Genomic DNA, 17,320 nt, shown 5'->3' on the forward strand with positions numbered 1-17,320 from the left:
TCACTACTTAAGAAGTTACTTGCCACTGCAGAGTAATGCAATAAATTTTTTCCTTGATTTGACAATTTCTTTGCCTCAAACTAATCAATTGATGAGATTAGAAATTGAACCAGCATTACATGTAGGCTTATTTGTTATTCAATACATAAGTTCTCATTTGGTTTTTAGGGTAGAGGTTCCCAGTGAGTAAAGGTTCCCAATGATTCATATTTTCTGTAATACTATCTTCTATATGCCTGGTATAGACATACTTTCTTCACAGTAAATGGAAAACACAGGAATGTCCACTATGAATGTAATTGACCAAATCAATGTGCATTTAGATATCCAAGCTCACTTGCATATCTCGATTTACTTAACACTTAGCAACATTTATGTGAAAATCTTAATCTCAATCGCAGCTTTCAAATATTTTCAACAATAACAAACAGAATACTTACAAAACTCTGGGTTTAGTCCTGAGTCAAAGCCTTTGCCAGATAGGCCGAATACCCATAAAAAAGAAATGCATACATGTTAATATGAAGTAGATTGAAACTTGATTAAAACTCTACACACACACATACATACTGATGTTTTTCTCACAGCTACTAGACACAAATAAATGTAATTCAAGCGATTCCATCTATTAGACACAGGAATACGCATACTCAAACGCATGTTCTATTAATTAAGACTGGTGCATAGAGTTTAAAGTTCACTTCAAACTGTGAGTACACAATCACTACAAAATATATTTTAGTGTCACCAATACATCCAATTTCGCTAGTCAATGTTGCTGTCATACATTGTTCTAATTTACAATATCGACATCTGTTAGTAAGCCAACGACCACTAATGAAGAGTAAGTCAACTTCACCACAAGCACTTTGAAACCATATACACAGCTTGACAGAAATAACAAACATGAACTATTCAGCAGTTGTTATCCTAGCATCCACAGTAAAAGTTTCATTGCCATAACTGTCGCCACCCATACACCACGACGTTGTCAGGAAAACAGTACATCGTGTCGAAATGTAAATCGATTGAAGCAATTAGAAATCACTGATAGCCCAAATTTACATAAACACAGTGACATGAGTCAAGGCTCCTTCTAGTCTGGCCAAAACATTACCAGGTCTCCTACAAGTACTCCTTGAGAGGAGTGGCTAAATTAGCTCGCTAGCTCAAGCTTGTGGCCAGCCATGACTAGCCTTAGCAATAAAGCTGGCAAAAGCTTGGCAACACAGCAGAAGTCATTGCTAACCGTCTTCGACTAACAACCACTTTAGTCTTACCGAGGCTATACACGCTGTATATGCAAGCGTGACTTCGGACTGACGCAAATCAGCTGGATGTATGAAGTAAAGAAGAAGGAAGATCGTGAAAAAGAGCGAATGCAGTGTTCACTGCTGGCTGTGGAGGTCTTCACCAGGTGCTTCCATGTCTGTTTACCAGACTGCATTCTGGGGGACGAACGTCACCGTTCGACTACAACGCATGTTATCAATAACTGCTGACACATACACAACCTCACCTCTAATTATAAAAGTAAAAGTAAAATAATTGCATTAATCCCAATAACTGTACTTTAATACCCGACAAGCAGATAATCAGAAGCACCCCCTATGCTGTCAGGTTAAAAAGAAACACGTTTCCCACCGGCCAATCGCTACTGTCCCTTTTAGAGGTGGAGCGCATTGTTCGTTTCCGGTTTAATAAAGTTTGATTTGATGCGAGTAGACATGGGTGCTGTAACAGACGGTAAGCCTCCGCTCTTTTTTACTTATTTATTTTCTAACCACACATTTCAAATAAATGTTTTGCTCACCCGACAGTGTGTTGTTCGGAAATTAAGTTATAGTACAGGGTAGTAACGGTAGTGCAAAAGCATTTAGATATACCATTCATAAATAAGCGTTGGTCGGGGGGCTTAAAGGCTAGCTAGCAACATCACAAGGATTTTGCATCGTGCTGAACCCTTTTTTTCCTTAACCTTAGATGAAGTGATTCGGAAACGTCTTCTTATTGACGGGGACGGAGCCGGGGATGATCGGCGTATCAATGTACTCCTGAAGAGTTTTACTAAATGGTGCAACTCCCCTGCTACACCGGAGGAGGGGTAAGCAAGTGATTGGATGTTTTAATGGAGTTGTTCACAACAATGATACACGTTATGATCATGATCCTAAGATTTACTCGGACTTGTCTTCCCCCTTGCAGGTTTACACAGCACCAGAGGATGCATGGAACATTGGCACAGTGTGAATTCTCAATGCTAAAAACATTGATGGTTTATGACATGAATATTCGGGAGATGGAGAATTATGAGAAGATATACTCCAACATAGGTATGCAGATTAACCAACCCCTTTTTAATTGAAAATTGTGACAATGCAATGTTTTCGAAAATAAATGTTTTGACCATCTTCACTTTCACAATGTAGAAGAAAACATAACATCTGCCCACGAGAAGATATCCGAATGTAAAAAGGAGATTCAGCGGGCAAAGAGAATACGTAAAAATCGACAAGGTATGTTATATTCTGTCCCTTTTCCACTTCAGTATCCATTCAAGCATGGGCGTCAGTTTGGTTTGAAATGTGCTGGGGACAGAGACGCATTCGGAAGTGCATTTTCAGAAGTGCTGGGTACAATGAGGATGCACTTTTTTTTCTCTCTATAGTGCAGGAAATGAAAGGTTCTGAAAGACGGCATACCCATGTAGCTAATTACTAAGGAATAAAATGTATACAAAATCTGTCTGGCACGTTTAATGAAGAAAACGTTTCCAAAAAAGCATCGGACATATGACCCACTATGTTCTGCTCCATGTATCCAATGTTGACAACGTGACATGACATGGCTAAGCTACCAACATAAACAAGAGGCGCTAGGAAAGGAAATTAACTGCGTGTTTAAGTTCAGAAGGGGCAAACATGTGGCTACACACAGCACTACAAAAGTCGTCAAGATTGAAAAAGAAAAAAAATATTTGTTGCACAGCTGAACGCTGTATCACATCATGAGCTGGCTGTTCTCAATTCACAACACGCATTCCCTCCAATCTAGCCTACATCAGGCATTCTGACCAAAACTCATGCACTCCCCCCACACAATTATTCCAGAATTCAAGCAAAGCAAGAATGACCAAAAGTCACCTTGTGTCAACAAGAGACTGACTCCACCGACTATCTATTGCAAGTTAAAACAGCCGACCACTTGAGTGCAAAAAACACAAAAGACCTTGTCACAGCACCAGCAAATCTTAAGCAATAAATATCGCGTCTCACCTTTATTTATGTGGCAGTGGTCATAAACAGACATTAGTTCAAGTAAGTATGTTTGCTAACAATGCTATGCTGGACAGCAGCTCCACAGCAGGGGTGGATTATGTACAATATGAGTGCACAATGTGGATTCTGCGCTGCTTAAGCAAATACTTACTTAATTACTGAACTGTTGTTATATCAATACTGCATTGGTTGCTGTCGAACTCATTCTATATTTATTTTTTTGCAGAGTATGATGCTCTGGCCAAAGTTATCCAGCAACACCCAGATCGACATGAAACACTAAAGTGAGTTGACCGTGTGCGTGTGGATTGCGTGTTTGTGTGGATCTTATGTGTGTGTGAATGGATCGCGTGAGTGTGGAGCGTGCGCGTGTGTGTGTGTGTGTGTCGCTTGTGTGTGGGTGGATCGTGTGTGTGTGTGGGGGGGTTAATCGGCTGTAGGGGTGTGTGTGCGCAATGAAAGTGACACTACATATCTTTCTGCTTTTCAGGCAGTTGGAGGCGCTCGACAAAGAACTTCAACAGCTGTCTGACATAAAGGAAAATGTGGATGCAAAGGTAAAGTGTGGCATCCATTTCATATTTTTCATTTATGATCAGAATTCTAATTGTACATATATTGAGGTATGATGTATCCCCAATTAGCTCGAACTGAGGAAGAAGCAGTTTCATGTTCTTCTTAGCACCATCCAGGAACTACAGCAGACACTTGATAGTAAGTGGAACAACAAAGAGGTCACTATACGGGCTACCCAACAGAATCATTATTTTCATCGCAACTATTTTGTATATAATGGATTAAAGTAAGTAATTGAATGATGTCATTTTCCCATAGATGACGATAAATTGGAGACTGATGGAAACAACCAGGAGAGCCCCATGGAGAACGGAGAATGATTTAGTTTTTCTGAATTTGTATAATTTGTTTTGTTATTACGTGATTCTTTTTGTTTCTTTTTCTATTTGATTAAAGCTACCAATTGACAAGGTTATAGTCATTCATATTTTTGTAACTTCATCTACAGCACACGTTTTTATAACTGTTTTACCTATGAATAGTACAAAAAATGTGTACAAGAATTACTAAACCAAGAATACGTTACAAATTAAATTTACTGGAGACCTGGATAAAAAGGTCACCAAGATGTCATGACTGATTATCTTTGCAAAGGAGTGACACACTGGAGGTACAAGATGTAATCTGAAAGTGAAATATAATCTATTCATATTACATAATTACACATCAAATGGGTTCAAACGTGAACAAACACTTTAATAAAGTTACCGTTAATGACTACATCCGCCAGGTATGTTGTTACTGACGTCAAGTCAGAAGTTAGGTAAGCTCAGAAAGTATACTTTACCTATCTTTAGGCTATTTGATTCAGCATGACCGAATATATATATAGCGAATATACCAAAGGTCTTTAGGGTTCAAATCCCATTCCATTTGTGGTTCAAACAGTAGTCATACATTTTATCCACAAGAGGGCCTCATCACACCAGTTATGTAAAGTAATGTCAATACTAACTGAAAATGCAGATTATAGGCAATTTTTATTATATGCGATGTCTACGTCCTTAATAAGACTACGATAATGATGAATAACATTAAGCGAACCAAGGAAGTTAGCAACTATTTTGTATATAATGGATTATTAAATTGATTAGAGTAATATGAAGTTCACTTTTTGTGAAAATATGTATAAAGCTTGTCTGTTGAAGACCGAAGAAAAAGGGTTTGTTTTCTTTAAATGCATGAGTCAAAACACTGCACAATATTATCCACACAGTAGGTTAGTTGTTAGAAGTCCCATTTAATCGACATGTCCACATATTCCTGTTACACGCTTAGGAAAGGCGTAAATATAAATCCATGAAATCCTTTTTAATCATAAAGTTCATATTTTATACCAGCCACATGCTTAAAGGAAGTCAAAAAACAAGGTTACAAGGTATTGTTGTACAAAAACCAAAGTTTATCAAACTCAAATAAATAAAGTACCCAGAGCCACAATATATACAGATAATTGTTATGCATGGAGATCGTATTATGATACGTAAATTTTGTCTTTATTCTATAAAAATGTAAATGTCTTATTGGCTACACTTAAGGTTTTAAGTTTGCCCTCTGGACATGTGGTAGCATTTCATTATAAAGTTATAAGCTAGTGTTATGTATGAATAGGAAATAAACAGATATTAACATAAAAAAAACTGACAAAATATGACTTAATATCCACTTTAGAATATCTGTTTGAAAAAGACTTGAGTTCAGTGATACATTGCTGTCTTTTTTTAAACTTGCAATTAGAGAGCACACTATCGCCAACAAGTCATGCATGTGGTCAACACATCCCATTAAATATTATCAAAAAATGAAGGGGGAAACGCACCAAGCACTGAAAGGTAGATTAAAACACATTTCTACAGAATACAATCACTACAACAATTAACAACTCAAACTAAAATACTGTTTGTGACCATGTTTGGTTCAAGATAGCTATCAATACCTTTACTGTCACAATAGGGACAACTTTAACTTCACGTTAGTATTCTGCATAACGCTTTTCTCTTCAACACAGGCCACTCAGAAAAGGATGAACCAAATTGAGGGGTCTGCATTATTTGGATTAGTACTCTTCCTTTTTATTTTCTTAACTCTTATCCTGAATAGCCTTTAGATTATAGTACAGCGTTTCTGTTAGCTGAAGTATAGAGATGCACCTACATTGGATTGGGGTATAAGGTGGAGCCCCCAACCTGGCTATATTCAGAGGGTGGGGATTGGTCTCCCTGGGCACCATAGCCCCCTGATTGGTCAAAGCTGCTCGGGTTGTAGGCCTGCTGACCGAAAGAGCAGGGCTGTATCTCTGGTGGGCCTCCTTGCTGCTTCACAGCTCCTTTGTGCCACCCTGTCTCCTTGAACACAAACCAGATGTTGCCAGCCCATAGCACAAAGTTGAGGAATCCAAACACCTATAACATCAAAGAGAGACAGAACCAGAATGGTACATGGAAATGGAAAATGAAACAAAAAAAGTCCACCGATCTCAGCATTGCACCACACCTGACAAGAAATAAATATCTAAAACAGCACAGCAACCTACCACAGAGGTGTTGAGGCCAGACCAGCGCGGGCCTTGCACAGAGCCACAGGTGTTTCTTTGATCTTTACAGGCGGAGACGATTAGCTGCACCTCGTCAGGGTCTGTGGCCATCTTGACGTCAGACAGAGCCTTGGCCCAGGCGGACGAACTCACCAGCCACAGGAAGGAGAACACTACCGTCACAATGAAGTCCTGGTGGTAAAGCAGAAGGGATCATTTTAAAACATTCCAACACACACATGTAATACATGCCATGTGGTGGATCCAAAGTGTCAACCATACCATTATACATTCTTACATCCATACACTCTAATGCCCCATTCGGAATCAAACCCCTAACCCTGGTAGTGACGCAATCCCCTACCGGTTGAGTCAGACAGGACCAAACAAATATCATATATTTGAATAGACTTTCACTTTATAGATATGCATTATTTTTCCTATTTTCCATTTTTATATAGCATTTCTCTGATTATATCTTTTACTTCAATTGTTATTATTTTGAGAAGAAATAATAATTCCCCTTTGGGGGATTAAAGTACCCTGAATCTGAATGGACTGCTCTCAGCAGGTCAAAGGTCACAGAGGACTCTGGCAGACTCACGATAAGGGGCCCTCGGTTGTTCTCGCAGTACTTGTTGTGGTAGAAGATGTACACGACGGTGGCCATGAGGGAGTAGAGGAAGGCGAAGACCGATATGGTGACGAAGAACTCGGCAGAGGAGGAGTAGTCTCCAGACAGGAAAAGGCGCTCGCTCCTCATTTCTTCGCACAGCGGGGCTTCAAAGGACACCTGGTGCAGCCTGACACACACAGACGAGGTCCAGGGGGTCGCGGTCAAGCAGTTTCCCCGCCACCGTATGTCATCGGAATTCAAACGCTATCCGGATATCTCGATATGGACTATTTGTATCGGTTGAAGGTACAATAAATAGCTCCCTGCATGCATATTGTCTATTTTAAAAATATCAAGGCTCAAAATCCATATGGAATATGGAATAGTGAAGAAAGAAGATTGCATTGGCTTTAAAAGGAGTAACACTTGTTAACATTGGTTGTGTTTTGAATGGCAAAGGCGCTGTTAAGTGTCCAATTCAAGTTGTGCTTTTTTCAAGTAAGGTATCATTGTTAAAACTTGTCTAAAGTTCAACACGAACGCTTACCTGAAAGGATAGGAGAAGTCTATGGCGATGCTGAGGTTGCTGCTGGCCTTCTCCATGCAGTCAACACTAACCCTCAGCTGCCCTGTGTAGCCACCGCATGTGGCAAACGCAAAAATGGCAAAGAGCTGTATGGACACAGAAGCACGCATTACTTTGGTTACTGTCAAAACACAGTCAAGCAATTCACTCTCTTTTTCTCAAAGCGACAATGACAAGATACTTTACAGGTGATAATTGCTATAAGAACTCCCTCTTCCATTCTCTCTGCCTGTGAAAAGCTACAGATATTGTTGACAGGGGCCTCATGCGAGAGCATCCACTTTAAGGAATTGCATTAGTGTAGCCTTCAGAGCAGAACTGACGGTTGCACGGAGGTGAAGAAAGCATATTGAGTCTCTCTCTCTATTTCTCTCCCACAATCTGATTACTATCTGCATCATGAGTCTGACTCAATGCTCCATTATCAAGCCATAATCTGCAGCATCGGTACCATTCTATACAGAGTAATAGGCAATGCTAAACACAAAACATGGCCGCATACCTGTAGCATTGTTTTAGTCCACATTGTTTTTGTCTTTTTAATTGGGGAATACATATCTGAGGTACTTGATGGTGTTTGATGATTCCAAAGTATTTTTTTATTATAACACAATAATGATTTTATAGAGGACTTTGATGGCTTAATAAAATAGTCCATTAGTCCCAGCATCAATAAGATTAGAGAGCCATTAAGCCAACCAAAGAGTTTCTGAATGTCTACAATGCATCCACATGTAAACACATTTCCCCCCTCCAGGATTATTGCTCCAATCACAGATCTGTGTTAAGTGTTAAAATAGGATTACCTCATCAGCTCTGAGCCCATCTGCTCATCAAGCTCAGTAAACCTGGTCTGTCCAGTTATGGATAAAGGTATCGATGGAACATAAGTTAATCTTGCAATTCACAGTAATGTTCTCTGTAATTCACAGGAATCTGAGGGTCCCTATAAGTTAACTTTGGGATAGGTTAAAGGGATATTGCATGCAATAGTATGCAATATTGTCAAACAATGACAACATATTTGATGACAGGTTAAGCTCCAATACAACTGACTGCATTGTGTTTGGTAGCACTTTGATTGGCAGGTTAGTTAAAAATAGTTATAGGTTAGTCATTGTTTTTGTTCACACCAAGTTCATATTGTTTTTGTTTGGGATGTCCATTGCCCAGGATACCAAAACCCTTGGACAAATGGTCTCTCATTCTAACTAATCAAATGAATGAGGTTTCAGCCGTGTTTCCCAATACATATCTGTTGACATCGTACTGACCACGAGTCCTATCTTCACAATGGAACAATGGCAGAGTCATGGTCTGAAATGGTGTTCATATTAGCCAGACCGCAAACATTCATGAGAGCCATCCTTTTGCCAGTAGTTGATTCTGACTTCTCCACTACATTCACAAATCTCCTCATTGATCCTGTGTGCTCAACCCGCTAGTAGAATCACATCAGTGGTGAGGTCCTATAACAACATGAAATTAATGGTATCAATATGGTTTCATCATGTTATATCAGGGCAGAGCTATTGCCTTGTCTAGGCCGCTGAACTGTGTTATAAACCATTATTCAGCTAGATGTAGATTTTCCAGCATTCAATAAACACAGGATCCATATGACCAAATATTTATTCAGTCTTTGGAATTCTACTTTCACAATAAATAATTCAACTGTAATCTGCAATAAACCGTACAATTAAATAACTACTTATTATGCTTTATGAAGGAAGATTTGGATAAAGTAACACATTAAAGAAATATTATGGGATAATTATAAGTATGTTTTAAATTAAATGTGAACCTTTGTGACAATACTAAAATCCAAATTCTGTAACTTTATAACATGACCCTCAACTGCCATCTCTTCACATATTATCTGTATATAAACATCAGCAATCGTAGAACTTACCGGTGCAAATATGACCATACACATTGAAGAAAATAATATCCGATCTGGCCTCTATGCATCAGTGCTGCCAGAAACCTTAACTCCCATTCTCACACTGAGCTCCTACAATCTAAAGGGGACTGACCAAGGAAAACCATGAGGTGTGTGTTTAAGTGGGTGCGGGTGTTTTGTTTGTGTGTCCGTATGTCTGTCTGTGCGTTACTAGTTCTGTCCATTCCTCTTTTCCCACATGTTCTCCTGCTACCTTAGTCTGCATGAAATGGGTAGAACAGGAGAGACGCATGAGAGAGATTAATTGGGAGAAACAGTTACACAGGGGGTGAGCTAGAGATATAGCCATGGGGATTTGACAAAGCAGGAGGCATACTCAAAAACCCACAATTTGAATTGTGATCAGTATCTTTGTGGTGCACATAAAAGTCTCAATTGACATTAGGATGGCAACTACGGAATAAGCATTTTTAACCTAAAGGTGTTGACTTCTTATCAATATGTCTTTTACATACCCCTATTAAAACAGAGGAAATATTGAATGGAATAACTGAAATGTCACTCTGCGTGAAATGTAAAGCTTTTTATTAATGTTTAATATTGTCTAATTATTCTGGTGACCCAGAAAACCAGTAACTAGAAATGTATTGTTATACACTAGTTTGTAAGGCTTACAGATGTGTAAATATATATATATATATATATATATATATATATATATATATATATATATATATATATATATATATATTTATAATTTAATAATAATCAAAATAATATTTTTTGAAAGGGTTTTGTATTACAAAAATAATGTTCTTTGAGGGATTAACAGGAATATCTAAAAAAGGATTTCAAATGTTTCATCACAGAGTCTAGCTAAATGTGCAAATGGGATCGATTTTCCGTTTGAAAGTGCTGGATAAAAATGTGGGACTAGGGCTGAAATAAAACCCCCAAAATGTAATTTTCTTGTAACATCCTTGGTCAGGTTTGCAAAACTTTTATCATGTATTAGCTAAAAGAAATGATCCCACTTTTTTGCCGGCATTCATCAACGCCAAGAGCAGCTGCTCTCAGACCCAATATCATTACAGACCCAGGGTCTGTAATGATATTGGGGGGCTGGGGACTATGGCATGGCAGAAATGGGGTCATTTATTAGGGCATTCAGGTCTGAGAAGCAAATCTGAGGTGAAAGCAATTTGTACAGTCACACGTCTACTCTCTTCAAGCTTAATGTTACCATATAAAGTTGCCTCACCCTCCAGAGGTAACCAAATCAGGTACCCTATCATCACCCTAACCAGAACTGACCTCTGCTTAGAAAAAAAAACACCTCCCACTCTCTGTAATCCAAGCAGCGGAGTATGTGATTGGCTAACAGAAGGAGAGTACACGGCTGTGCTTTCAGTGGTCCTCCAGGCCACTAGGAGCCTAATTCACTGTAGTTATCCATTATTATCTGCCATCAGTCCGCCTCACAACACACACTTATCCTGCTAAGATGTGTTTGGGAAAGGAAGTGGAACAGATGCCCAAGGGGTGCATGTGTACAATGAATCCATAAAGTACAGTTTTATGTCTGTGTTGATATTCAATATTATCAAGTCTCACTATTAAATACAAAAAGTAAGCAAAGGGTTATTATAGTGGGGACTATGCTTTGGTTAAGTCTTAATTGTAGACTTTGCCGCTTGGCTATCTGTAACTACAGATTCATTATTTCTTTCCGAAAAGTTTAATTAAAGAGGGCATTACAACTCTTCTGTATTTCCCATCTCACAAAGCATCAAAGGCAGCTTTTATTCTTTATTGACGTCACTGAACAGGACACCAAGAAGATCGATAACGATATGAAAAGGATGCTCTTAAACCAAATAGTCCAGAACACACTAAACTTCTATAGCTAGAATTGTCGCAACTTCTCAGTTAAGTTACAGAAAAAAGCTGTGAAATAGGATTAAGGCAGCCATTAGATAATCATTCTAGGCTACAATTTGTGGACTCTGATCATCAAAACTAAACAAACAAAAGCTTTGGAATATAAAAATGACCATGATCATGATCCATTGGAGTTTAGGAACCTGATCAGGTTTTGTATGCCACCTAGTGGATAAAAGCAACTACAGCAAGTTCTATCACGCATGGTTCACCATACACTCAATCAATTAAATAAAATGCAGAAATGCAAAACACAGAAGTGTTTCAGGACTGTAAAGTAAACATTTTATTGAAAATATTGAACTGTATATTAAAAGTATTTACATAACACCAATATTAATCGAATAGGCATTAAAATAGGGAATGCCTGGCTTTCTTCGGCCTCTCTTCTTTGGCCACCAATAGAACTGTCACAGTGATCACAGTCAAAGTTAGCATATATCTCAAGTCCAAACAAAATGTCACCACTGGTACAACATATTGTTTGTCGTAGGCCGTCACTGTTAGTGGAGCTAAGAATTAGGATAGCCATGTCACGGTGCTGAGTAAAACCATACACAGACAGGCTCTCCCTCTCTCTTTTTTTCTCTCTCTCTCTCTCTCTCTCTCTCTCGCTCTCTCTCACACACAAACATCATTTTGAGGTACTACTAGGGAGAGTTTCCCAACAAATGATTCAGAATTCAGAAGGACACATGCATGCTCCAGAGTGCCGTCATTACTAGACACAGAGTATGGCATCAAGCCATGCTCAGCACCCGTACTCTGGCTTGGTGGGGGTAATCTAGGTCACAGTGGACCCGACAGGTGTGGACAGCGTGGGGTAGCCCTCATCAAAGCCATCATGGTGAATGATGCTGAAGTTACACCATCATGGTGATGGCAATGGATGTCTTTTTCTCATGGCAGTCCCTCTGACTCTGGTGTGTGTTTTTTTGTAGGGAAAATGCAGACACAAATCTATTAACATACCAATGAATACACAATGACAGACAAATAAAAAAACACAATATTGCACCCACAGAGAACCACAAACACACACAAACATTCTCTACATTTTCCATCCTATGCCCTCTCTCTCACTCACTATCTCTTTCTCTCTTGCTCCCCCCCCCCCCCCGTCTCGGGTTAAGTGGTGTTTGTGGCCGTGGTGGTGGAAAGGCAAAAGGGAAGTGGGGGGATTTGGTTTTTTTGGCCGGGAGTCAAGCACACAAACCACTACACCATCATGTCCCCTCGTCTCTTGAGGGGCATAAAGAGATGAAGAACATTGTGTTTCATGGCTGGTTAGGTGCTGCTCTCTAGGTTAGCACAGTGGGCACGGACCAAACCTCTAAACGTTGATTAATACCATGCAGGAATACGCAGGGATCAGAGATCATTTGATGATGAAGCTGGAGATGAGAACCGTTCCAACCACAACCTGTTGAAAATGATTACAGCTGAGGAGGAGGTTGTGTCAAAGAGCAGCAGGACACCGAATAAAGGGCACCCTTCTCTGAAGAGCTACACTTGTTTTCCTTTTCAGAATACATCTCCTGCACACCTTCCTGCCCTTTTAGAGATCAGTGAAGTGTCAAGGTGGCAGTACTTGCCTACAACAATGTGCTGTGATTTGACATCAGGGGGTGAAGAGTAGCGTGAAGGCGTCTCAGACACATCTCTCCACACTGTTCTGTTAGTTTCCAATGGTGGAAGAACTGCTGAAAAGTCTGGTGTCACTCGCAAGTGAGCAGAAATGATTAATCTGTTATGGATGACTTTTTTACAAAAAAACTGCTGCACAGCAAAAACCACCATAAGAAACAGAACACAAGGTGGATCCATGTGCTTTTTATTGAATTCTTGTATATGAATTGGTTACTGTGTATGTTCTATTTTAATATGTATGACTGTATACATATGCATGTCTCATTTCAGTTTATATAGCTATGCGAGTGTTTGTGTATGTGTGTGTTTATAGGGTGAAAATATTCCTCTCTCTCTCTCTCTCTCTCTCTCTCTCTCTCTCTCTCTCTCTCTCTCTCTCTCTCTCTCTCTCTCTCTCTCTCTCTCTCTCTCTCTCTCTCTCTCTCTCTCTCTCTCTCTCTCTCTCTCTCTCTCTCTCTCTCTCTCTCTCTCTCTCTCTACTCAAGCAGAAGTGTTTGCCAGTATCAACACACAAACAGCATGTTACTTTCTGCCACTGCAATTCTCCCGCCAGCTAGTTATGATAGCAGAAAACCAAATGCAAAGGGACCATTAGGGACCATTTGAGAGGAGCAGCAGGGGCCAATAATACTAGAAGCCCAGGAAGATCAGCCAGTAAAACAGTGTTATATTCAACGTTTAGACAACTGAATAACAGAATAGAATGTAAAAGTGGTTAAGCATTGACAACAATGATAATGATAATCAGTTATAGAGAAATACATCTGTCATCTGAAATGTACCTCACTGAATATATTTTGCCAGCGATGCAAGGGGGTGAAATAGGAAATGATGTTCTTGGTCGTCCCCCTTCTCTGCCATAGGTAGATTGTATGGCTAAATGGTCATGTGAGGATAGTTAACTAGCATTAAAGTCCTGGGTTTTGGGACAGGTGGCCTTTCCTCTGATTCACAGATGGTTATTACATTGTTTTTGACAAGCTCTAAAACACTACCTGCATGGCAAAAGGAAGCTTCTAAGACTTGACTTTCGATATTAAAGCTGCAGGATAGGGTAGCCCCAAACCTTCTTTTATTAGCTGGATGTGTAAAAAAAATGCCTCCCATCTAGTGATGTTGATGATGACTCCTGAGCAATGTGTGCTACACAACAGGCTCCTCCTGTGTGTAGAAGCCAGACACACAGCAGGGCCGATTCATTGAGTTTGTACTCTTGAGCTTCATGGAGCAGTGCTCCTGTGTGTGACGACAAACAGTTGACACACATACAGTACATGTACATAAATTGCATCATATGCTCAATCTACCATGCAATTTCTAGCCCTCTCTCGCGCTCTCTCTCTTGCCCTCTCTCCCAGACACACGTACATAGAAACATATGAAAGCACATACACACAGTGAAGAGTTTAGGCGTATCTCGAAGGACAGCTTCCGCCTCACTTGTCTAAAAGAGGAGATTGGCAGACCTTACAGCTGTGTGTGTGTGTGTGTGGGTGTGTGTCTGTGTGTCTGTCTGTGTGTGTGTCTGTGTCTGTGTGCATGCGTGTGTCATATCATGTGATCATTAAATCATGATCAAATATGGATTGACTTGGATAAAGTGCCTTTAACACCTAAACATACCTCATTGGTAAGCATATGTTTTGAAGTGTATCTCACAAAGCGACTCCTGCAACAGTAGAAATAAATGGCAGTTTGACCAAAAAATAGCCAGACTAGACAGAATCTAATTATTATTCTCCAATCTCATGTTGATCATTACATCCTCCATCCTCAGTCTCCTCAAGCTGAGACGAAGCCGACCGCACTCAAAGATGGACGGAGAGTTGAACAGTTCCTGTTACCTTGTGTCCCTGATGTCATCCTTTTCTCCAATGGCTTTTTTTTTCTATTATCATTGTCATTTGATGTTGATATGTGTTAGTCACCAAGCAAGAACATTTGAGTTACCACACCTAGCTTTTAATAAGATATATTAGTTATTTTTTTGATATTATGTGTTTGTTTTTTTTTTGGAAAAAAGCTTAGTAAATCAGGAATGAACTCTCTGGCAATCTCGAATCCTTGTTCCTGCCTGGGTCAAGACTGCCATTACTGACAGGACTCAGGAGATATAACATATAAATATAAATATACCATATATATCATTATTGCAGAGAACTACAAAATGACGCATACAGACTCAACCAATATGTTGAACATATTTGACACACACACACACACACACACACACACACACACACACACACACACACACACACACACAAACAGACACTATCACGTAGCACACATAAATGCAGGGGTGTTATCTATACCATGCAGCTGGTGGTTTGGTTAATCAGCCGTTTGAGGTCTGACCCACCAAATTTCCATGTGCATCTAAATAACATGACAGACATCAGCCTTATCACCATTGTGTTCTTTCAGAGCTGAAGAAAGATTCGCTCCTTTAGAAATGCTTTGATTTAGGCTAATATCTCTAGACTTGGACTTAATTAGGAAATACAAACACGTGATCTGAACACATACATACACACTTCACAACATCTGTAAATAAGCCTGAATGCCCTATGTTTAGAGCAATTTCTTTAAACTCACATCAAAGCATACCACTTATCTCTTCCCCTTAGGCTATTTTGAACTGTAATATGAATGACACTAAAAAATAAAACAGCTACATTTTAAATGTAAGGATGCATTTACGGAGTAACGGATACATGTATAGGATAATTTTTCAAGTGAATTTTCAAATGAAAAACCATCTAGTGAAAAAAAAAATACAATAGCCATTTAGTTATGATGTTTAACACGGCGCTAATATAGTCTAGAGTCCATCACCAAAGATGCAAAAATAAAACCTTTTTTTTTTTTCAAAACAAACTTTGTACTTACCCATTCCAACACACGAATAAACCCCAGAGGTGATTTTAGGATCTGAAATGTTGCCACCGATGCAAGCTGCAGAAAACAAACGGAATAAGTAGCCTATTCATCTCATGGAATGTTCTTGCTAAATAGGAAAGATTATTGAAATTGTGTTTCTTGATTTTGACTAACCTTGTTAGCGGTGTCCATTTCACGTCCAATTTTAAATAAAAATCGAAAATTAAAGCAACCCAATGTCAATTGATGTACACCGCGTCCGTCCTTTTCCCTTTTGGACAGTCTCTCCTAATTACTCGTGCATACGGAAAACACCGAGCCCCGTCCACATCATCTCGGATCGGTCCCAGCCGTGCTCTTCTCACAACGGAACGCCTAGAACGGGATGCTCAAAATGAGCGTTATTGACAAAAAAAGAAAGGGCGGGACTTTCAGTTACGCCAAGAGTTGAGAAAAGGGAGGGAACTCGGGCTATCAGTTACGGTTGCATGTTTCGGATATTGCTTTTTCAAAATATTCGTCAAAACCCCATATTTATGTCTCGTTGCTCTAATTTTTGTCATCTTATTATTATTCTCACTCCCAAGACTGTTAACTGGTGTACATAGTTCATAGGAATTAATTAACCGGAAGTTGCATTGCTGTAGACCAGCAAAACGCAAACATTCAGGACCCTCTCTCGGACTAGGTTCCACAAGGAAACATGCCAGGGGGATGTTCAGTGATTGGCTCTACGAAGAGCGACGATCTGTTCCCATTTCTTATTTTATTTTTTGAGATTGAATATCAGTTTGCTTTCCAAATGACAATAAACGAGAATAAACTTGTGCGTTGCCGAACAGACACAAATTAAATTCAAAACCTAAATGTTTAAATTAAAAGACTAACAATTCTTAATGTTTTAGGCCTTTGTTATATTATTTTTCATATTTAACAATGTTAAATATTCTTTCTAATTGAATCACAGCAAATGGGAATTCCGCCTTATTAATGCCTGTTGTTCCATGCTATAGTCTTTCCTTTCTGCGGAAAAGGTAACCAACACGCTGAAGGCACAATGGGTTTGGAAAGCTCGAGTAGCATGCTGTTATTATTAGGCAATTCTTTATTTATATATCGGCTCATGCAAGAGGGAAAGAGAGGCTAACCGCTCTGACAGCGTGGCTAATTTCACAACATCCTCCTCCATCGTTCGGTTGCTTTTGCCCATCCCCTCCTCTATCTGTCTCTCTCACTTTCGCTCTCTACTCCCAACACGCAGCCTGAAGGGCTCTGTCCGTGCGATTAGGAACTTATTGATGTGATTGGCTGATTTTGTCGCCACACCAAACCCAGGGCAATATCTTGCCTCCAC

The 17,320-nt window shown here is 39.5% G+C and overlaps 3 protein-coding genes across 3 annotated transcripts in view; 1 reads left to right on the forward strand and 2 right to left on the reverse strand.

Annotated features, from left to right (window-relative positions):
• The window catches only part of atxn7 (ataxin 7), a 28,837-nt gene extending 27,352 nt beyond the window's left edge, over nucleotides 1-1,485 (reverse strand). The window contains exons 1-2 of the mRNA XM_079747837.1: nucleotides 1,281-1,485; nucleotides 441-470 (exon numbers count right to left, since the gene is read on the reverse strand). The gene's annotated coding sequence lies outside the window, so the exon portion shown is untranslated. The remainder of the gene's footprint in view (nucleotides 1-440; nucleotides 471-1,280) is intronic.
• thoc7 (THO complex 7) lies at nucleotides 1,381-4,329 on the forward strand. Its single transcript, XM_079747853.1, has 9 exons — nucleotides 1,381-1,417; nucleotides 1,592-1,746; nucleotides 1,984-2,104; nucleotides 2,206-2,333; nucleotides 2,430-2,516; nucleotides 3,505-3,562; nucleotides 3,769-3,835; nucleotides 3,923-3,992; nucleotides 4,113-4,329. The coding sequence occupies exons 2-9, from the start codon at nucleotides 1,716-1,718 to the stop codon at nucleotides 4,172-4,174; spliced, it is 624 nt and encodes a 207-aa protein (XP_079603979.1). The 5' UTR covers nucleotides 1,381-1,417; nucleotides 1,592-1,715; the 3' UTR covers nucleotides 4,175-4,329.
• A 1,675-nt stretch (nucleotides 4,330-6,004) lies between these two features.
• On the reverse strand, nucleotides 6,005-16,158 carry synpra (synaptoporin a; the record flags this gene model as incomplete). Its single annotated transcript, XM_079747852.1, has 6 exons — nucleotides 6,005-6,256; nucleotides 6,388-6,579; nucleotides 6,992-7,190; nucleotides 7,551-7,675; nucleotides 15,976-16,041; nucleotides 16,141-16,158. 6 exons carry the CDS (start codon nucleotides 16,156-16,158, stop codon nucleotides 6,005-6,007), a joined length of 852 nt encoding a protein of 283 aa, XP_079603978.1.
• Nucleotides 16,159-17,320: the final 1,162 nt, after the last annotated feature.

This window comes from Pollachius pollachius, assembly GCF_949987615.1.
Source record: "Pollachius pollachius genome assembly, chromosome: 12".
Taxonomy (NCBI): domain Eukaryota; kingdom Metazoa; phylum Chordata; class Actinopteri; order Gadiformes; family Gadidae; genus Pollachius; species Pollachius pollachius.

What these genes read in the sequence shown, in the direction of transcription:
- thoc7 (XM_079747853.1), top strand. Translation starts at nt 1,716, where the DNA reads ATGCGAGTAGACATGGGTGCTGTAACAGACG. An exon ending in CCTGCTACACCGGAGGAGGG is followed by an intron (nt 2,105 to 2,205) that starts GTAAGCAAGTGA and finishes TCCCCCTTGCAG; the next exon opens with GTTTACACAGCACCAGAGGA. An exon ending in GATCGACATGAAACACTAAA is followed by an intron (nt 3,563 to 3,768) that starts GTGAGTTGACCG and finishes TCTGCTTTTCAG; the next exon opens with GCAGTTGGAGGCGCTCGACA.